Source organism: Ailuropoda melanoleuca, chromosome 12, assembly GCF_002007445.2.
Source record: "Ailuropoda melanoleuca isolate Jingjing chromosome 12, ASM200744v2, whole genome shotgun sequence".
NCBI classification, from domain to species: Eukaryota; Metazoa; Chordata; class Mammalia; order Carnivora; family Ursidae; genus Ailuropoda; species Ailuropoda melanoleuca.
The window spans coordinates 24,999,953-25,018,844 of record NC_048229.1 but is presented as its reverse complement, the minus strand read 5'-3'; the positions used below and the strand labels follow the sequence as shown (position 1 = coordinate 25,018,844).

At 47.3% G+C, this 18,892-nt stretch overlaps 1 protein-coding gene across 21 annotated transcripts; it reads left to right on the top strand.

Moving 5' to 3' along the window:
• Positions 1 to 1,355: 1,355 nt before the first annotated feature.
• On the top strand, positions 1,356 to 18,247 carry LOC100465428 (zinc finger protein OZF-like). 21 transcript variants are annotated; one of them, XM_034639511.1, is made up of 5 exons: positions 1,356 to 1,581; positions 4,701 to 4,788; positions 12,680 to 12,718; positions 14,599 to 14,683; positions 15,494 to 18,246. In XM_034639511.1, the coding sequence occupies exons 3-5, from the start codon at positions 12,704 to 12,706 to the stop codon at positions 16,813 to 16,815; spliced, it is 1,422 nt and encodes a 473-aa protein (XP_034495402.1). In that variant the 5' UTR covers positions 1,356 to 1,581; positions 4,701 to 4,788; positions 12,680 to 12,703; the 3' UTR covers positions 16,816 to 18,246. The 21 variants fall into 21 exon arrangements, with proteins under 21 accessions (XP_034495402.1, XP_034495401.1, XP_034495400.1 ...); XM_034639510.1 differs by having other exon boundaries at positions 14,557 to 14,683; XM_034639509.1 differs by having other exon boundaries at positions 12,680 to 13,671; positions 14,557 to 14,683.
• Positions 18,248 to 18,892: the final 645 nt, after the last annotated feature.

Sequence of the window (18,892 nt, the reverse complement as noted above, 5' to 3'; positions counted from 1 at the left end):
GAATAAAGGTGGACACTGCAAGTCCATTCTACTTTACTGTTCCATCAGGAGGAAGAAACATTTCTTTCTCCACCCGCACCTGGAACAGCCCAGCCAATGAGAAGCCACTATAATTACAACTCCCAGTTGACTCCAATGGACCTTTAGTTTGTAACAGCCCCACCCAGCTCCCTTCCTCTATAAAAGAGATTTTCGTCTTTGTCCTCCAGACTTGCCCATGACTTTGCCAAAGTTTGCTTGTACCAGGTTACAATTCTGAGCTGTTCTCAAATAAACCCATCTTTTGCTTGCAAAATAACTGGCAGTTTTATTTTTAAAGCTAAGAAATGGAAAATATCTAAGATATGAAATATTAAATATTATCTCAATAAAAGTGTTGCTTGCTAGTTCGAACACAGTCACTGATTTATCCAAGCCAGATATATATCCTTCCTCCAACTCCCCATCCTGCCCTGTCTAGGGTCTTTTCTTTCTTGTCCCTGACCTAGCATATTGAAGGTCATAAAACAGCCTCCAAAACTTCAGTCAACATGTATTTGACAAGCAACAAGGTAAATGGAGAGCTATGAGTGGATGTTGAGTGTTATTACGGAGTAAAAAAGAAAACCACAGGCCCTAAATGTTGTCATTCAGGCTGAGTCCCCAAACTGGGGCTTAATACCTAATCTAATTGCAATTTCCACCTCCCCCAGATCTGTAGTCTTAACCAGTCAGGAATTTTCTGAAAAGCACCAATGAAGTAAGCTGTCACATGGGCCCTCTCCATCCCCTAAAGGAACATGAGGTCATCTGCATGCTTTCCCTTACCATGCCCAGAACAATTCTTGTGTTAATAACTTCCTTGCCCCAACCTTCTCCCTATAAAATCTCCCATTTTGTACAACTCCTCAGAGCTCTTCCCTATTTGCTAAATGGGATTGATAAAGCCAATTAGATCTTCAAAATTACTTGGTTGAATTTTATTTTTTTAACAATACTATGGTGTGTCCCTTTGGTTGTGTGGCCTTTGGGAACATCTGTGCTTCTCAGAGTCTGTAATAACAGATCCCTATTTCTGGCACTTGTCCAACACTGCACTCGGAGGAAATCTGGGTATACCTCTTTAAGAGTCAGCGACCCCACGCTACATCATAGGAACCTAGTAACTCCACTGCCCGGTGCACCCCATGCTGTCCCTTCAACTCCATCGCCGAAGTCAGGAAGGACCTGGCTCCCAAATACGGCGGGTAGCACCCAGAGAACTACACGTTACCCAGAAGGCTCTGCGGCAAGCCCGGGTGGGGAGCTAAGCCAATAAAAGCGCAGCACGGAGCCCTTTTCCCGCGGGTGCGCGTGTGAGGCGGGACTTCCGGCGGCGTCCTCGTGGTGTTGGGCGTGTTCGCGTTCTTGGGCGGTTTGGCTGGTGTAGGGTTTGGGGAACCCTGGGTTAGTTGGAACTGGACGGAAAATTTCGGAAGAGGCGTCGTCCCGGCCGCGGAGGCGGCTGCGAGGCGCCCTCGTCCCCGCCAGGTCGCCCGCCGCTCCCCGCCCCGCTCTTCCCACGGGTCGTTGGCGGAGGCCGCGCCGATGAAGCCGGCTCAGGTGGGTGCTGCGACCCCCGGACCCTCAGCTGCCTTCCCCCAGACCCGAGACCTGCAGCAGGGATGGGCGGGCGCCCGCTCATCTCCTTACAGCCGGGCCGGCGGGGCGGAGGGCGCCCCGGCGTGGAGTCCCGGCTCCACCAGTGCGGTGGGGCGCGGCCGGGGGGCTGTCCCGGCACGTGCTGCTGAGTCGGGACCGGGGGCGGGGGGACGGGGACTTGTGTGTGCGGGGAACAGAGGGCGAGGCGGAGTGTCGCCTGCAGCGGCGGCGTGGGCAGCCGGGGTCCGCGGAAGGTCGCCAGAGGGCGGGCATGGGAGGGCTGCGGTGGGGACTTAAAAAAAATATGTATTTGTTTATCAGATGACCAGAATATATTTCTCATATATATCTGGACTCAGTCCATAGTTCTTGAGTCACAGCTTACAAAAACTTTGAAATTTCCTAAGTGTTGGCAGTGATAAAGTTGTCTTTTGCTCTATGAATGAGGTGACTTGGAAGCACCTAAGCTGGTTGCGGGGAGGTGGGGGGTGGGGGAGACCAACCTTGTGATTAGACAGTTGGAAATTTTAGTTCCTCCCCTCCCATTTCCCCCGACCTTGGGGGGAGGGAGATGGGCTGGAGGTTGAACCAATATCCAACAGCTAGTGATTTAATCTACTCTGCTATGTAATGCAGCCTCCGTAAAACCCTAAGGACAGGGTTCGGAGAGCTTCCAGGTTGGTGAACACGGATTTTTGAGGAGAGCGGTGCGCCTGGAGAGAGCATGGACTCTCTGCGCCCTGTCTTCATACCAGGCCATATGCATCAGGGCTCTGTCTGGCTATTCCTGAGGTATATCCTTTTATAATGAACTGGTAATCTAGCAAGAAAAATGTTTTTTGTTGTTGTTTTTTAAGTTTTGTGAGCCATTCCAGCAGATCAGTTAAACCTGTGGAGGGGGTCTTAAGAACCTCTGATTTTTTTTTTTTTTAAGATTTTATTTATTTATTTAACACAGATAGAGACAGCCAGTGAGAGAGGGAACACAAGCAGGGGGAGTGGGAGAGGAAGAAGCAGGCTCATAGCGGAGGAGCCGGATGTGGGGCTCGATCCCATAACGCCAGGATCACGCCCTGAGCCAAAGGCAGACGCTCAACCGCTGTGCCACCCAGACGCCCCAGAACCTCTGATTTTTAACCAGTCAGTGAGAATCACAAGTAACAGCCTCGCTTGCAAATGGCATCTGAAATGGCAGGGGGTAGAAGGTGGGGGTGCACTGGTTTAGGACTGAACCCTTAACCTGTGAATCTGATGCTATTTCCTGATAGTGTCAGAATTGAATTGACTGCTTGGACATCTTGCTGGCTTTTAAAAATTGCTTCGCGTTGGGGCCCCCGGGTGGCACAGTCGGTTAAACGTCCAACTCTTGGTTTCGGCTCAGGTCGTGATCTCAGGGTCATGAGATCAAGTCCCACCTCTGGATATGTGCTCAGCACAGAGTCTGCTTAAGATTCTCTCTGTCGTCTTCTGCTCCTCGCCACCCTCCCCCCTGCCGCTGCCAAAATAAATACATTTTTTTTTCTTTTAAATTGCTTGGTATTGTGTAAGGAACCTCAGGGAACCCTTCCCCCCCAACACACACACACTTCTTGGAATTGGTTCCAGGAATCTAATTGAGGTTATTGAATGATGAATAGGAAATGGAGGCAGGGAGACCCATGAGGAGGACACTGCAGTAGATCCAGGAGAATTTGTGGTAGGGCTAGAACGGAGTGGCACTAGAGGAGAGCTGTGATAAGAGTTTGGATAGATCATATAGAGTCGACAAGATTTCCTGCTGCATCCAGTATGTCTGTGAGTAAAAGGACGGAGGTGAAAGACCATCTGAAGTTTGTTGTTGTTTTTATAGAGGTGGGGAGGGGCGGAGGGAGGGAGAGAGAGAATCTTAGGCTTCATGCCCAGCATGGAGCCTGACTTGGGGCTCAATCCCGGGACCATGAAATCATGACCTGAGCCAAAATCAAGAGTTGGACAGTTAACTGATTGAGCCACCCAGGCACCCCTAAAGAAGGAGACTCTTAAGATTGTTCTTTCAGATGGGCTCTGCAGTGAGGTTTGGAAGGCCTGAGACCAGAGAGCCGGGCACAGGTGGGCATGCATCCCTGATGCTTTTTCAGAGAGGAGCTGTCCTGGTGTAGGATGAATTCTGGCCTGTGTATGTAGAAAGGGAGGTTCAGGTGAAGTAAGCCGCTGGCCTGACGTGGAGACTGAGGCGTGAGTTGCTATAGTTTCTGTGCCTTGTAGGCTAAGCAGACCTTCAAGACCACTCCCTGTGGAACAAGGCAAAGGTCAGCTGGGTTCGTGAAGCAGCTGGGTCCCTGACGAGGGCACTGCTCTCACCTCCCATCCACTGTCCAGTCAAGGACCTCCTGCATGCTGTCTCAGTGGATTATAGTACAAGGACTAGTAATGCTCAGTGCCTCCCTTTGAACACTGGTAAAGCAACCACTTTCCAGATACGTACACATAGACAGGCAATTAGAAACAAACGCACTGAATTACTTGAATTTATCCAAATACTTAATCATTGGTTTAAATGTTAACTTACCTTTAAGTATTGGCTTGTGATATAAGTTTTGTGTATTACATCCGCTTAAACCCTTAAAAAGTGGGAGAAATACACAAATTTTTAAAACTCTACCACTTCACTTCCACTGAAAACAGGCAAAGCCATTGATGACGTGGACAGCAATAGCTGATTCATAGTGTGTTCTCCGTAGGTGTGGCATCAGGATCAGCCCTGAGGTGCAAACGGTCTTCTCGTTTTATGGAATAAGGACACTGACGCACAGGAAGGTTGTCTTTCCAGAGTCACACAGCTAGTAGGAGGCAGCATTGAGGCCTGAGGAGCTCAGTTTGGACTGTGGTTCAGCTCAGCTTATAGGATCCTACCATGGTTCCCATTTCTCATGGCTTCCCTCCTTCCACAGGGTCCCATGATGCTTCTAGATCCTGCACCAATGAGTAGAGGATGTCCCAGGCTCTCACCAACCCTGATTTTCACCTGAGTAGTTTAGGCGACTCAATATAGGGAATGGTGATGTTCTGAGAATCTTCATCTATTCTTCTCTCTCTTTCAGGACTGATGATCCTGTGTTTCCACAAAGCCCAGGGTCCTGAACTCAATCTGGGTTCCATGGATCAGTTCCGTTGCTGACAGCCAACTGGGTAAGTTGTAATATGCATCCTGGGCACAGATCCAGAGTGTTCAAATGCCTGCAGGTGAGACTTAGCTGGGGTGGTTTAGGAAGCTTCCCATTCCTGTTATACGTGATGGGGTAGGGAGTGTGGTGGCGAGGTGGTGGGGTGAGAGGTCAGGGCACACAGAGACCAGGCCTAAAATGACAGCCCTAGGTTCTAGGCCTCTAATCTGAGGACAGCAGGACCTAGGGGAGGTTTGGAGCTGAGTAGTGAGGTGAACTGATCCAGATTGTAACAGATTCCCATGGCTACAGAGTGGAGGGTAGACCAGGTTAGACAGACACTCCAGCAAGTGACTGTTGGTGGTGGCCAGACAGGAGGGAGGTGGGCCTGCCTTCTGGATGCGTTCTGCACGGAGTTGCCCACGTTTTCTGATGCAGAGAGAGAGGGAGCTGGGAGATGTCATGGAAAGGGGGAGTGAGGAACAGGCCCATGGCTTTGGGCCTTGTTTGGAAGAATGGATTTTCCATCAATTTGGATGTAGGAAGTCAGTGGTAGAAGGGATTTTTCAGAGGAAGTCTGAAGAACCCGTTCTTGGCTACGTCAGAAATGTTCCAGAGACTTTTGAGTGTATGTGTCCAGTTAGTTGGCTGTTGGACCCAAAGATTTGGAGTTCAGTGGTCAATGGGAGACAACCACAATATAGTACTTGGTCTGTGGACCCCAGTAAAGCTGTGGGTCTGATTTCAGAGGAGGCATCTTTATATTATGGTGGTAGCACCACTAGGGACAAGGTAAGGGAAGGAGGGGGCTAAATCTGTGTCTCAGGTGGGCGCCTGGATGGCAGTGTTGGGGGGCTGTGCATGTGAGGTGAAGGGTGGAGGTCATAAAGCCTTCTCAGTGGACAGAAATGGATGCTGAGGTGGCTCCACAATGAAAACCAGATACCAGGGCAGGACAGGGCCTATTACCCCTCAGTGGACACAGCAAGGTTTCCTGGTGACCCTTGTTGGGATCCTTTCATTCAGGCTGGTAGCGTTGTTGAGGCAAATGGCATCAGCCAGAAGCATTGCTAGTCTGGGGCTTTGAATGAGGATCAGGTGGTGAGAGAAAGTCGGGGTTGCTTATGAGATCGTCAGATCCCCACACAGGTCCCTGCGGATGAGCTAAAGCAGGAAACAGAGTTAGGTGGGGATACTGAAACTGAGAGCTGTTCTGTGGTGCCGGGGACTTTGGTTCTGGTGGAGGACTGGGGCAGACGAAGCGGGTTGCCTTGGCAGTGTACCGCTGGGCTGAGTGTGCAGACCGGCACGTTAGAAGGCCAAAGCAATGCCTCCGGTGTGGGCCTGGGGGTTTCGGTGCCATTGCCTTGCCCGTCCATAGTCGGGCGCCTCTCTCTTTGTGCTTGGAGCCTCTGTGTCCCAGGCCTCCCCATCCCTCTTGCTAACATACTTTGGGGCCTGCCTGTGCCAGTAACTTCAGGCACTGATCTGGTCACCACTTGTAGGGACCACTGGATTGTTGTTTTTTTAAAGACCTTCCTCTGAAGCTGTTGTAAATTTAGAACGTGGGATGTCGATGTGAAGTGGGTCACTCTGGGTGGGTGCTGGCTACTCCCTTTCCCTGTCTTTCCCCAAGGACTGGCCTCTTCCAGGCCCAGGTAGTTGCTCACATTGAGCAATAGGAGGACCCCGGGTACCTGACAGGGTGGACATTACTTCTGCCACATCAAGAGAGGCTCAAAAGAATGTGGCCCTCACAGGGAACATCTGTCCTGTGTCCACCATCGTGTGATGCCTGGGACAGTGGCCACATCTCATTTTTCCCTTTTCTTTCCCACTAATATTTCCACTCTGACTTTGGGCTCTCATCTTTTCCCTTCCACTGCTTCCTTGGAGGGCTGCACATATCCTTAAATAGTCTCTGAACACCAGCTACTGTGTTGCAATCACCCATTTCTGCGTCTGGACCCAGTCTTGTGTCAGTGCTCACCAGGCACCGCAGCTCTGGCCTTGTTGACAGTCATTTGCAGAGGAGGGAGTTGGGGAGCCCACCTCTCCTCCCTGCACTTCCCCGTCTCTCATGGCCTTCCCCAGAGTCATGGCTCTCCCATCCTGGGACCTTGCCAGGCTGAGCTCTGCAGAGCACGCCTTCCTCTCACTGTCTTAAGTCCCCCTCGCCCGTCACCAGTCCCGTGGCCTCGTCCGTGCGTGTGTCCGACACACATTCCCCATGGGGCCGCCTCCTCCCAACAGAGTCAGCAGGCACTTTACCGGCATTTCTTTGCTTACAGGTTGCTGGCATGGAGGCCAGGATGAGGAGCCCCTTCAGAGCAAGGTGTTTCTGTAGGAGGGTCACAGGTCAGGACTCCAAAGCCAGCCCCATCCATCCAGAAGTCCCAGCCCTGGGAGCTTGGTCTTGAAAGACCTTTTGCGCTTGGCTGAGCATGGTGGAGCACACCCTGAGCGAGGCCTGCACACTTGTGGGGGAAAGCATGTCTGGCACCAAAAGCATCAAATTAGAGAGAATCCTTCCAGAAGTGATGAGGGGAGGCCTTCATTTGGACCACATAGCTTATATGGCAGAGAAGACCTTGGCATGGAGGGAGGCTGTGGAGAGAACTTCACAGTCTTTCTCCCCCCTTCCCAGCCACTCACAGTGGGTTGAAGCCACACAGGGACACCGAGTTGGACAAAGTGGTTGTCAGAGCAGTGGGTATGGGAAAGCCTTCAGCCACATGACATGCTTGCAGAATCCCAGAAAGGCCACACTGCAGAAGGGTCTTAAGAGTGTAGCGAAAGTGGAACAATTTTTTACGTACAACTCTAACCTCAGTAAATCTTAGCGATCACAGTGAGGAAAGGGTTTAAAGTGCAGCCAGTGTGGGAAAATTTTTAGGTACCACTCCACACTTACCAGCTACAGGGAAGTTCATAGTGTAGAAAGTGCAGTGAATGCAGGAAGTCTTTCACACAGAACTCCAGTCTCCTTGAACAGCAGAGAAGTTGCACCGGAGAAAGGCCTTATTTGTGTCATGAATGTGGGAAGGCCTTCCTCAGAAAGTCCCACCTCCTTCAGCATCAGAAAATGTGGGGAATTCTTTACACAAAAAGCTGGACTTAACACCAAAGAATATACCAGGCCGAGGTTTTAGGAGTTCAGCATACAGCAAGGCCTTTGTTAGAAAGGCTTGCTTCATTGGTCAGCAGAAAATGCACACTGGAGGCAACTTCATAAGTGCAGCTCCCATGGGGAGGTGTTTAGGTACAAACCAATCTCATTAAGCATCAAAGAATTCACACTGGGTAAAGGCATCATGCGTGCAGGGAATGTGGGAAATTCTTTAACCAAGACTCTCACCTCTTTCAGTACCTCCCACGTTTTTCAGCATCTGGGAAAAAACGACCTCGTGAATAGAGCAGATGGGGAAAGATTTCAGCCGAAAGTGTGTTCTAAATTAGCATTGGAGGGGCGCCTGGGTGGCACAGCGGTTGAGCGTCTGCCTTCGGCTCAGGGCGTGATCCTGGCGTTGTGGGATCGAGCCCCACATCAGGCTCCTCCGCTATGAGCCTGTCTTCCTCTCCCACTCCCCCTGCTTGTGTTCCCTCTCTCGCTGGCTGTCTCTGTCGAATAAATAAAATCTTTTTAAAAAAATAAATAAATAAATTAGCACTGGAAAAAAAACTAATATATAGTTTCATTTTAAAAGTTGTGATAGGGGCGCCTGGGTGGCACAGCGGTTGGGCGTCTGCCTTTGGCTCAGGGCGTGATCCCAGTGCTCTGGGATCGAGCCCCACATCAGGCTCCCCCGCTGGGAGCCTGCTTCTTCCTCTTCCACTCCCCCTGCTGTGTTCCCTCTCTCGCTGGCTGTCTCTATCAATGTCAAATAAATAAAAAAAAATAAATAAAAAAAATAAAAGTTGTGATAAAATACACATCACATGAAATTTACCATCTTGTTTTTAAGGGTACAGTTCAGGAATGTTAAGTACATTCACCTTGTACAGTGGATATCTCTAACTCTTTTCATCTTGTTCAATTCATTGCCCAACTTGCCATTTTGTCCTTCCCCCGATCCTTTGAAACCACTGTTCTATTTCATACAGCATAGTATCCTCCTCACGGTTCACTCATGCTGTATCTTGTGTGTGAATCTGTCTGAATTTCCTTCTGCTTTAAGGTTTAATAGTATTTCATTGTATTTGTATGACACATTTTCTTTATCCATTTATTCTATCCATTCATCTGTCCACGGACCATGAGTTGCTTCTGCCTGTTTTGGCTATTGTGAATAATACTACTGGCACGAGTGTACAAATATTTCTTTAACACCTTACTTTCAAAGAAGATTTCATTACCTTGCTTTACATTTATTTTTGCATATATCCCCAAAAAGTGGAACTGCTGAATCCTGTGGTAATATGGTCATTTTTTTTTTGAGGAACTGTTTTCCATAACGCTGGCACTGTTTTACATTACTGTTGTGTGTGAGGTGTCCAGTTTCTCTTCATCCTTTTCTGTGTCTCAGTGTTCGTAAGCCGCCTTTCCCCATGTGGTAAGTCACTTACTCTTTTCAGATAGGTCTTAGAATCTAAGAAAGAATGTAATACGTGGAGTAAGGGTTGGGTATAATCACCAGCTCTACGGTTTTTGTTTGCTTGTTTTGTTTTTTTTAAGATTTATTTTAGAGTGAGCACATCAAGCAGACTACCCCCCTGAGCTGGGAGCCTGAGGCAGGCTGATCCCAGGACCCCGAGGGCATGACCCGAGCAAAAGTCAGATGCTTACCTGACCAGGCCCCCTACTTTGTTTCTAACAGAAAAACTACGATTGATTCTGAAGTTTCAGTGTAACATGTACTTGGAAAGCACTAAGACAGCAGTTTAGGTCCCAGCTGTGGGTGGATGCACTTTGTATCTGAGTAACCATTTGTAGTTTTGGGGAACATGTGAAATCATGTATGTCTCAGTGCAGACTACATTCCATGGAAATCTGGGTGTGACCCAAGAAGCTGGAGCCCCGACCCGCCCCTTCCTCAAAGCCTGCAGCCATCCCTACCCAGCGCCTTTGTTGGTGTGCCTGGACAATTCCCTGAGGTCAGGAATGGAGACCCTCTTGAAGCGCTCTGACTCCGTCAGAACTACATTACCCGGAAGGCAGTGCGCTGTGCGTCACCTTTACTGGGCCACTTGGGGGCTCGGGGGGAGGTACTTCCGCCCTAAGGACGGCGACTGGGCGGGCCTTCCGGCGTTGGCCTCCGGCGACATCTTGTAGCCTTGGTTCCGTTGCGGTCGGAAGCTTTGGATTACTGGGTGGGCCTGAGGTAACGGGAAAACAGACGCGCTGTGCCGGCTGCTCTGAGAATCAACATAGCTGTCGCCGGGGCTAAAGACTGCGGTGCCACGCTCCTCCCCGCAGCTGCCGTGGCGATTCCAATTCAGGTAAGGGCTGCGTTTCTCTGGGCCCTCACGCAGCTCTTACTCTGCGTTAAAATTTAGTGTTTTTGGTCTTGGGGCGGTCCTATTTACCTTGCTCTTCCACATTTTGAAATAAGACCTGCCTGAAGAGACTTGCACACGGTGTACATGTGCAGTTAAGTAACCAGCTGTAAAATTAATACTTAATTGTTACTGTTAACCTTAAAAAATAAAACGGCCAGTTATTTTACCACCACAGTTGGGTTTATTTGGGTTTAATTTGGGAATAGCAAGAGTATTGCAGTCCAGACAGGGTTTAGAAAGGGCTGTTGTAAACAAAGCCCGTTGGGGCAAAGCGGGCATCGTAAGTATGGTGGCTTTTCTTTGGCTGGGCTGTTGCAGGGCTAGTAAAGTAGTAGCTCATAGTAGGGTCCACCTGTCTTCTGTTGAGTTTGCGAATGAAAACGTGTGGTAGGGTTGAGAGCTCCTGCCGGCCTGACCACTCCATTCTAATTAACGTTCACACTGGCCAAGTGAAGAAATGGGATATAAATAGGACCCCAGACGCCAGCTGTGCAAGTGTTTCCACAGTTATCCCAGTCTCCAAAGTTAAGCTGCTGTCTGTTGGAAGTAAGCATCTTTTATTGTCTTGATAGTTTGTTGCCCTGTGTCTTGAAACACTCTGTGAAAGGACGGACATCACAGTCACATTACAATAGTATGTTGGGGCTTTAACTTTTTACGTCCATTTTTCTGTGCAGTATTCTGTGGTAGGAATACATAAATAAAATGTCTTTATAGGTTGTTGCCCCTGGTTTGCTGCATTTATAAACATTGCTACTATAGCCACATGTTCTGGGATTTACAAGCACACAGTTGTCTAGCATATGCATATTAAGGAAAGATTTCTATAAGTAGTCAAAGGTTTAAATTTACTTTATAATGATGCCAAACTGGTTTTCAGAATGTTACCAATCAATATCCTGTAGCAGCTGACAGTATTTACTAACTTCTGCAGTTTTACTAGCGCTGGGCAGTGTCAGGCTTGTGAGGTCAGCCTTAGTGAGTTTTGCTTTAATGATTACCATTACATTTGCATTTTTAAAAAGTGCTTTTTGGAATTCTTGTTTACATAACCAAGACTTCAATTTATTAGATATTAAAATTTTAATAATTATGAAGGGTTCAAGAATTTGTGTAGTTTTTGCTCAGCTGTGTGGCTCATCATTTCAGTTTTTATGACAACAGGAGCCCTTTATTGTAATGTAGTGGGATTCTTTACTGCAATGCTTTGGTTTGAGAAATCTGTTCTTTTATTAACTTGTAATATGAGATGTGATTTTTGTCTTCCCATCTAAGCCTGTCCAGCTGGAAGTACTTTTTTGTGTGCATCATTGAAAGCGGAGGTCTAAATTTGTTTATAAGCAATTTATAAGTTGCTATTTTAATGCTCCATACCGCCACTGAAGCATCAAGACCCATGGGTGCCCCACTTTATGAGCTCTAGTTTTTTCACTCTAATTTCTGTGCCAATAGTTTTCTTACCAGAACAGCTCTATAGTGTTATCTTTTGGAACAATTACTCTTGCATGCTAAAGTGATATTTAATGTTTATTCTTACTTACGTTACCTTGTCATTTTTAGAAAGAACTTCTAAAGTGTTTTTTTTTTTTTCCCAAAGTTCTAAAACACTTAATCTGTAGTTCTTTTGTATTTGCGGTAACACCAAGCATGCATCTTCGTGATGAAACACAGATTGTTCCTGCTTTGTTCCCTCTTACTTTCCGGGACCTTCATGTCTTTTCATATTTCAATTAAGATATTTTGCTTAGAAAGGCAGAAATTCAATCATTGTAAGGATAGAAAGTAATGCTTCAAAGTATTTTATATAATGAGGATGGAAGAGAGGTTAAGTCCAGCTGGTTTCCTTTCTCTTAAGTTGAAACAGCCAGACATTCAGTTGCCCTAAGCACCTTTACTGGCAGACCAGCAACAACCTCGTTAGCAGAGCTTCATTTTGAAGGCAAAATCAAAGTAAACTAGGAGTTTGGTTTAGTTCTCTAGCACAGGAGAAAATATATTTGCAATATCTTTCTGAACATTTATCGATAAACTTGAAGTATAAGGCGTCACATACCTAACCAGCTATTAGGGCCAACTACAAGGTATAGGAAGAGAAGAATGTATTTTTGGCACAGGAAGAATGAGAATAATAAGGAATAAAATGGAAGGGTCAAAAAAGCACATCCACACATAAACCTGGACATAATTTAACATAACACAACCCTGACAGGCTTCTGTGCTCCTTTTCTCCACTTCCAGAAAGACTTCCTGAGGATGCACACATGCTTTGGGCATAACTTTGTAACACTTTCTACTTTCTTGTATAAATGCAGTCTTTATCCCCTTCAGCTTTCATCTTTATGGAAATTATTTAAGTGTTTCACTTTGTCTGTATCCCTGATGGGAATTAAACTAACATGGCCCTGCTCTTCCTGCAGGTTCTGCTTTCAGCAGAAGCACTTATGGACCCTGCACCGGTGAGTGTCAGGTGTCCTGGAACTCTTTTGCTGCCACTCTTCTTCCTGTCCTTGGTGTCTAGAGACTCTAAATAAGCCCGTAAGCCCAGGTCAGAGGTTATATGGAGAGAGATTTCCCCTTTTGGCAAGCAACAGGGTGAGGTGTGAAAGGTTATCTTAGGTATCAGTATGTACAAAGCCTTGGGCTTCGAGGTCAGACTGAGATGAGAGTGTTTAGGGGAACATTCTAGGTCTCATAGGTCTCTGTTATGTTTGTTGAGAACAGAGGGTGAGGAGCTGAGTCAGGGTTCTGTTCTGACAGTGATGGTAGCAGCCACAGAATTCTGACACAGAGGAGAAAACCAAAGCTGGCTCAGGTCTTCAGAAGCTGCCCTTGGTGATAGAGTACACCACAGACTGGGGGAGAGGGAGACGAGATCATTAACGGGGGTAGTACAGTGGTCTAGGTCAGTATTGGTAGCTGGGCTAAAGTGGTAAATGTGGAGGTGGGAGAAATATTTGGCTTCTGGATTTGCCTTTTCAGATTTTTTGTTTTTAATTTTGTATAAGCAGGAGGGGAAGAAGCAGGCTCCCCTGCTGAGCAGGGAGCCCAGTCTCAGGACCCTGAGATCATGACCTGAGCTGAAGGCCAACACTTAACTAAGCCACCTAGGTGCCTCTGGATTTGTTCATTTGAGAGAGAGCACACAAGAGGAGGGATCAAAGGGAGCAATCCTGGGACTCCTGGATCATGACCTGAAGGCAGTTGCCTAACCAGCTGAGTCAGCCACGTGCCCCTGGATTCATTTTTAAAAGTAGGGCTGACCAGGTCACAGTGACTCTGGTTTTTGTAGGAATACCTTTTGGTGAGAATATCAAGGAATTAGGTTTTGGCCATGTTGAGTCTCCCACATACAGGTGGCAAATGGGCAGCTGGTCATGCAGTTCTCAAGACATCCACACTGTGGAATCTGGTATGTATCAAGATAGAACTCTGGATCTGATATAGGAGGAGGCATGTTCAGGTTATAGTGGTGCTGCTACTGGACAAGGGAGGAGAGGTGTGGAGGGTGGATGGCACAAAGATGGACAAGACAGAAGAGCAGAATCAGCAGCAATGTAGAGGGATGTGTGGGGAGGGGAAAGTCCAACAGGAAGCCAGATTTTCGTGGGAGTGAACACAAAAAGCAGCAATAATGGATGTGAGTTGGTAAAGTCAGACTGTTACTTATCACCCTTCTGTGCACTCACACCCAACCAGGCTTTTGTGATGGTTCTGTCAGGTCATAAGATTAACTTACAAAAGTGTGTTCCTGGGAGAGAGATTATAGCTGGTGAAGTGGCAAAGAGACATAAAATGTACAACATAGAGGCACAGTATGACCAAGGGTATTTAGATCTGCATGTGGTCTAAGCCAGGAACCAGGTCAGGTGGAGAAGAAGCTCCTTCTGCACAGGACCAGAGGCTATTTATTATCACACTTGGCAGCAAGCACTTCCTAGACGCCACACACAGACAAAAGTCAGTCTTATGGGCTAAGTAGTGGTGGGGATCAGATGTATGATGGAGGTATGGTCCCATGGGTAGGAGTTTGAGAGAAGGCTAGGCCCAACACAATCCTAGGGACTCTCAGATATCTTGCAGGAAAGGGATGGGGGTCCTGCATCTCAGGCCCAGAGTTCAGAAGGCTCCGATCTGACCACTTGCCCGTTTGTTGAAACTGGGTACCACTGCTTAAGCCGGAGAGCTAGGGAAGATAATAAGCAGGGAAGGGAGTGAATGTGAGCTGGGTTTGGGGTAGGTATGGGGTCCTGCAGAGAGAGGCTGCTTATGGACATAACTGTCCCCATCATCACAGGGTGGTGTGACTTTTGAGGATGTGGCTGTGTACTTTTCCCAGGAGGAATGGAGACTACTTAACGAGGCTCAGAGACACCTGTACCGTGATGTGATGCTGGAGGTCTTTGCAATTGTCACATCACTGGGTAAGGCCCCTCACCCTAACCCCAGTATCCCAGGCCGGTCTGTTTTTCCTCTTCTTTCTGGGTGCTGAGGCTGGGGCATATATACTACACCTCCTTTCACAAACCACTCCAATGACCCCAGTTTCTGAAACTCTTTGAGTAAAGATTTCCAGGATATTTTTTTTGCATCAGATGGTTTTGGGGTTGGTTGCCTTGGACCAGTGCTGCCCACTTAGCTGTCCTGTCTTTTCCCTTAAAGGCTTACATCTTCTCAATTCCATGTTGTCCAGCTGGAGCTGGGAGATGGACATGACTCCAAAAGGGGAGGATGTGATATATAGCTGGGACTCCTATCAGGAACTTGTCATGTTCCCAGGCTCAACACTGTTTGGTGCCAAGGTCAGAGGCTCCTCCCCTTTCTTGACATTGCCCTGGAGAAGAGACCTAGGAGTATATCTCTCCCCTGTCTTCTACCCTTCATTGGGGTCTTCACTCATCATTGCTCCTTCTGCTGTGCTCTCCAGCCTTGGCCTACACTTAATGTGTCATGCAGTCTGGATGTGGCCATACCCTTAAAATAGTAGCCCAGACACATTTCCAAAGAAGTGCATTGTGGACCCAGCCCCTCCTCCCCCTGGTATACCCCATCTGTGTATCTTCTGCATGGTGAGTCCTCCCTGTTCTGTGACACAGCCCTGTCCTTCACACTACCCCCCCCCAACCAAGCTCCTTTTTGTCCTGATCCCTTGGTGTTACCCCCTCAAATGTCAGACACCTTTGTGGTGGGGTCATCCTCCTCCTCCAGAGCTCCTCACCGTTCTCTGCTTTCAGGCTGTAGGCATGGAGCAGAGGATGAGGCAGCACCTTCTGAGCAGAGCATTTCTGTAGGAAGGTCACAGATAAATTCTACCCAGAAGGCCTATGCACAGGAGTGTGGCATGGACTCAGAGGGCGATTTGTATCCAGCTGAGAACGTGGGAACAAACCCTGGCCGGAAACTCTGTGGGACACAGGGCAAAGTGCACCAGCATCAGAAGCAGCACAATGGAGAGAAACCCCTCAGCAGGAACATGAGGAGCTGTGTAACCCACACATCAAGAAAGCCCCTCCCTGCTAGCTCAGGCTTCCTCCAGCACCAGCTCATTCACAGCCAGGGGATACCACCTAAGGACAGCAGCAACTGTGCAGAACAGCCTTTTCACAATGGACAAAAGCACTACAAGTGTAGAGAATGTGGGAAAGGCTTCTGTCGCAAATACAGACTTACTCAGCATCAGAGAGTCCACACTGGAGAAAGGCCTTATGAGTGCAGTGAGTGTGGGAAAACCTTCAGCTACAAACACATACTTGTTCAGCACCGGAGAGTCCATACTGGAGAAAGGCCTTACGAGTGCAGAGAATGTGGTAAAGCCTTCAGTAACAAACCCACACTTGTTCGGCACCAGCGAATTCACACTGGAGAAAGACCTTATGAATGCAGCCACTGTGGGAAATTCTTTAGCCAGAGCTCCAGCCTTAGTGAACATCAGAGAATTCATACTGGGGCACGGCCTTATAAATGTAGTGAGTGTGGGAAATTCTTCACCTCCAACTCCAACCTAATTAAACACCGGAGAGTACACACAGGAACAAGGCCTTACGAGTGCAGTGAGTGTGGGAAATTCTTTAACCAAAGCCCCAGCCTCATCAAACACCAGAGAATTCATACTGGTGAAAAGCCTTATGAATGTAGTGAATGTGGGAAACCCTTTAGCCAAAGCTCCACTCTTATCAAGCACCAGAGAGTTCACAGTGGAGTAAGGCCTTATAAGTGCAATGAGTGTGGAAAGCTTTTTAGCCAAAGCTTTGGCCTCACTCAACACCAGAGCGTTCATAGCGGAGAAAACCCCTGTGAGTGCAATGAATGTGGAGAATTCTTTAGCCAGAGCACACACCTTACTTGGCACCAGAAAGCTCACACCCCAGAAAAGCCTGAGGAGTGCAGCAACTGTGGCAAAGTCTTCGGCCAAAGGTCTACTCTGATTGACCACCAGAAACTTCAGAGCCCAGCTAGACCGTACAAGTGCACTGAATGTGGGAAAGCCTTCAGCAGGCGGTCTAACCTCATTCGACATCAGAAAGTTCACAGTGGAGGTGAAGATAGCAGGGACTGAACCAGATGAACCAGGTGATTAAAAGCAACATATTAGAGAAGCCTAACACCAACACCATGTGTCTGAACCTGCAGGGCATTAGGGCCACATTTGTCACTGCAAGTTTCTTTCTGGTATCCCAACTTGGTATGCATCAGTGGGGATAGATCATATCATGGCACAGAATAGGAATCACTGTAGTTTAAGACCTCATTATTACGTTGTGGCCCCAAAGCCTCCTAGGAGACTGTACAGGGCAGTGCTTTTTGTGTGACTAATCTTGTAATCCAGATGTCAGGGTTTTCTGTGTGTCTAGAGGTCTCCCTGAGAAGACAGTGGGAAGAAGCATGCATCTTTTCAATTTCACATTGCAGGCCCCATGTTTGGAAGCCTAGTGTCCCTGACTCCAGGCTTCAAGGTAGGAACCACAATGAGTACAAAACCAGTGAAATAGGCAGTGAGGAAACCTAGGCAAAACTTGGGGCGGTGATGCCTACACCCACTTTCCAGGCATCATGGCTGGTTTACAGTAAGGTTCTTGCAGAAATTATGAGGCCCTTCAGAGCTAACTGCTCCTGTGGCCAAAGTTCCCTTACTCTCACCAAAGAAGGGTGTGGCGGAGTTGAAAACAGAACTAGAAGTCCAGACCTCTGAGGGCAGTAGGTATGTGATTTTTATGGCTCACCGCTTCCTTGGAGCTGTGCAGGTGGACTCCTGTGGTATTGCTTCCCAGCTAGTTCACAGCAGCACTATCAAACCCAGGGTTCCCCAAATTCCTACTTTTCCCCAAGAGAAGTGCAGATTTTTATGTGAAACCGTTTCTACATGGCATGCCATAAAAAAGCAACAGCAGCTACACTAGTAAATTTTAACCATAAGTATTTTCATCTTCTAGTGTGTCTGGTCTGAATTCCCAGGCAAATGCTATCATATGGGGATCTTAATGTGGGTGGTACTCTTAAAGTTGCCTTATCAGCTTCGAGTAGTGGGACTTTTTAACTGAAGAACTGATAACACTGTTATTTGTTCATCCGTTCACCTCACAAATAGGTTTTCTGGCTTGTGTTGTGGGCTGTCATAGGTAAGCTTAGTGGGAATGCACAAATCCTCTCAAAGTGTGTTTTGATATACCTGTACCTCTCTCCCTTGCATAAATATTTGCCAATTGCACTTGCTCTGAGTGCTGATAAGGACAAGAAAAGTGTTGGAGAACTTTGCTAGTGCAATAAAAAAATAAACCACAATAAATTCATTTGTGCTGTTGACAATGTGATGACCACATACTTTAAAGGTTAGCTTTCTCCCTGTTAAACTGAGGACTAATCCAACACTTGTTTCTAAATCTTTCCCGATTTCCAGTTGCAAACATAAAAATTGCCCACCAAAATGTGCCATAAAATGGTCTATATTTTCAGCAACTATTGCACAAACAGCAAATATTTAAAATTACTATAAAGGATTAACTATCAGTGTAGGCTTCAATCAGTTAACTTCTGACCTCTCCACATTCTAAACAAAGGTTTAAAGCACTTACTTGCCCTTAAGTCTTGGGAGCTAACCTCTGAGTGCCCTTGGGAACATTCTGCCGTCTAACAATTGCCTTTGCTTAACTACTTGGCGTCTCAGGTCATCCACATTATAGTGTGTGTTCATAATGTGATTTTCAATTGGTGCAGAGCTTAGGCCTGTCAGCAAGACACAGCTTGCTCACACACACGCGCAAAAACCCTAGAGATTTACATGCCAGCCAAACTGCACAGGTATTGTAGTCACCATTCCCTAATGACCATGTGAGATAGACCAAGTCAGTCTTCTTCCAGTACTCTTCTTTCCCTGTACTGAATTGTCCTTATTCAAATATTTGAACTAAAATAATACTCCCTGCGGTTTCTTCAAAGTCTTTACTAATGAATCACAGTGACCCTGAGGAGTGGTCTTGGGGGATTCCCAAACATAATGACCGGTGTCTTAAAAGCATTCTACTATTAAATAGAAACTAGCCCTGAAATGTGGGTAAAGTTTTGGCACATGCAACTACACATCTGAAACCAAAATTTTCTCATGCATTAAAAAAAATCCTTCAAACCCATAGCCTACA

Bases quoted from the DNA above. Each gene is read 5' to 3' on its own strand.
- LOC100465428 (XM_034639509.1), top strand. From the start codon at position 13,594: ATGTTGAGTCTCCCACATACAGGTGGCAAATGGGCAGCTGGTCATGCA. The intron at 13,672-14,556 runs GTATGTATCAAG...CCATCATCACAG, and splicing joins CATCCACACTGTGGAATCTG to GGTGGTGTGACTTTTGAGGA. The intron at 14,684-15,493 runs GTAAGGCCCCTC...CTCTGCTTTCAG, and splicing joins TGCAATTGTCACATCACTGG to GCTGTAGGCATGGAGCAGAG.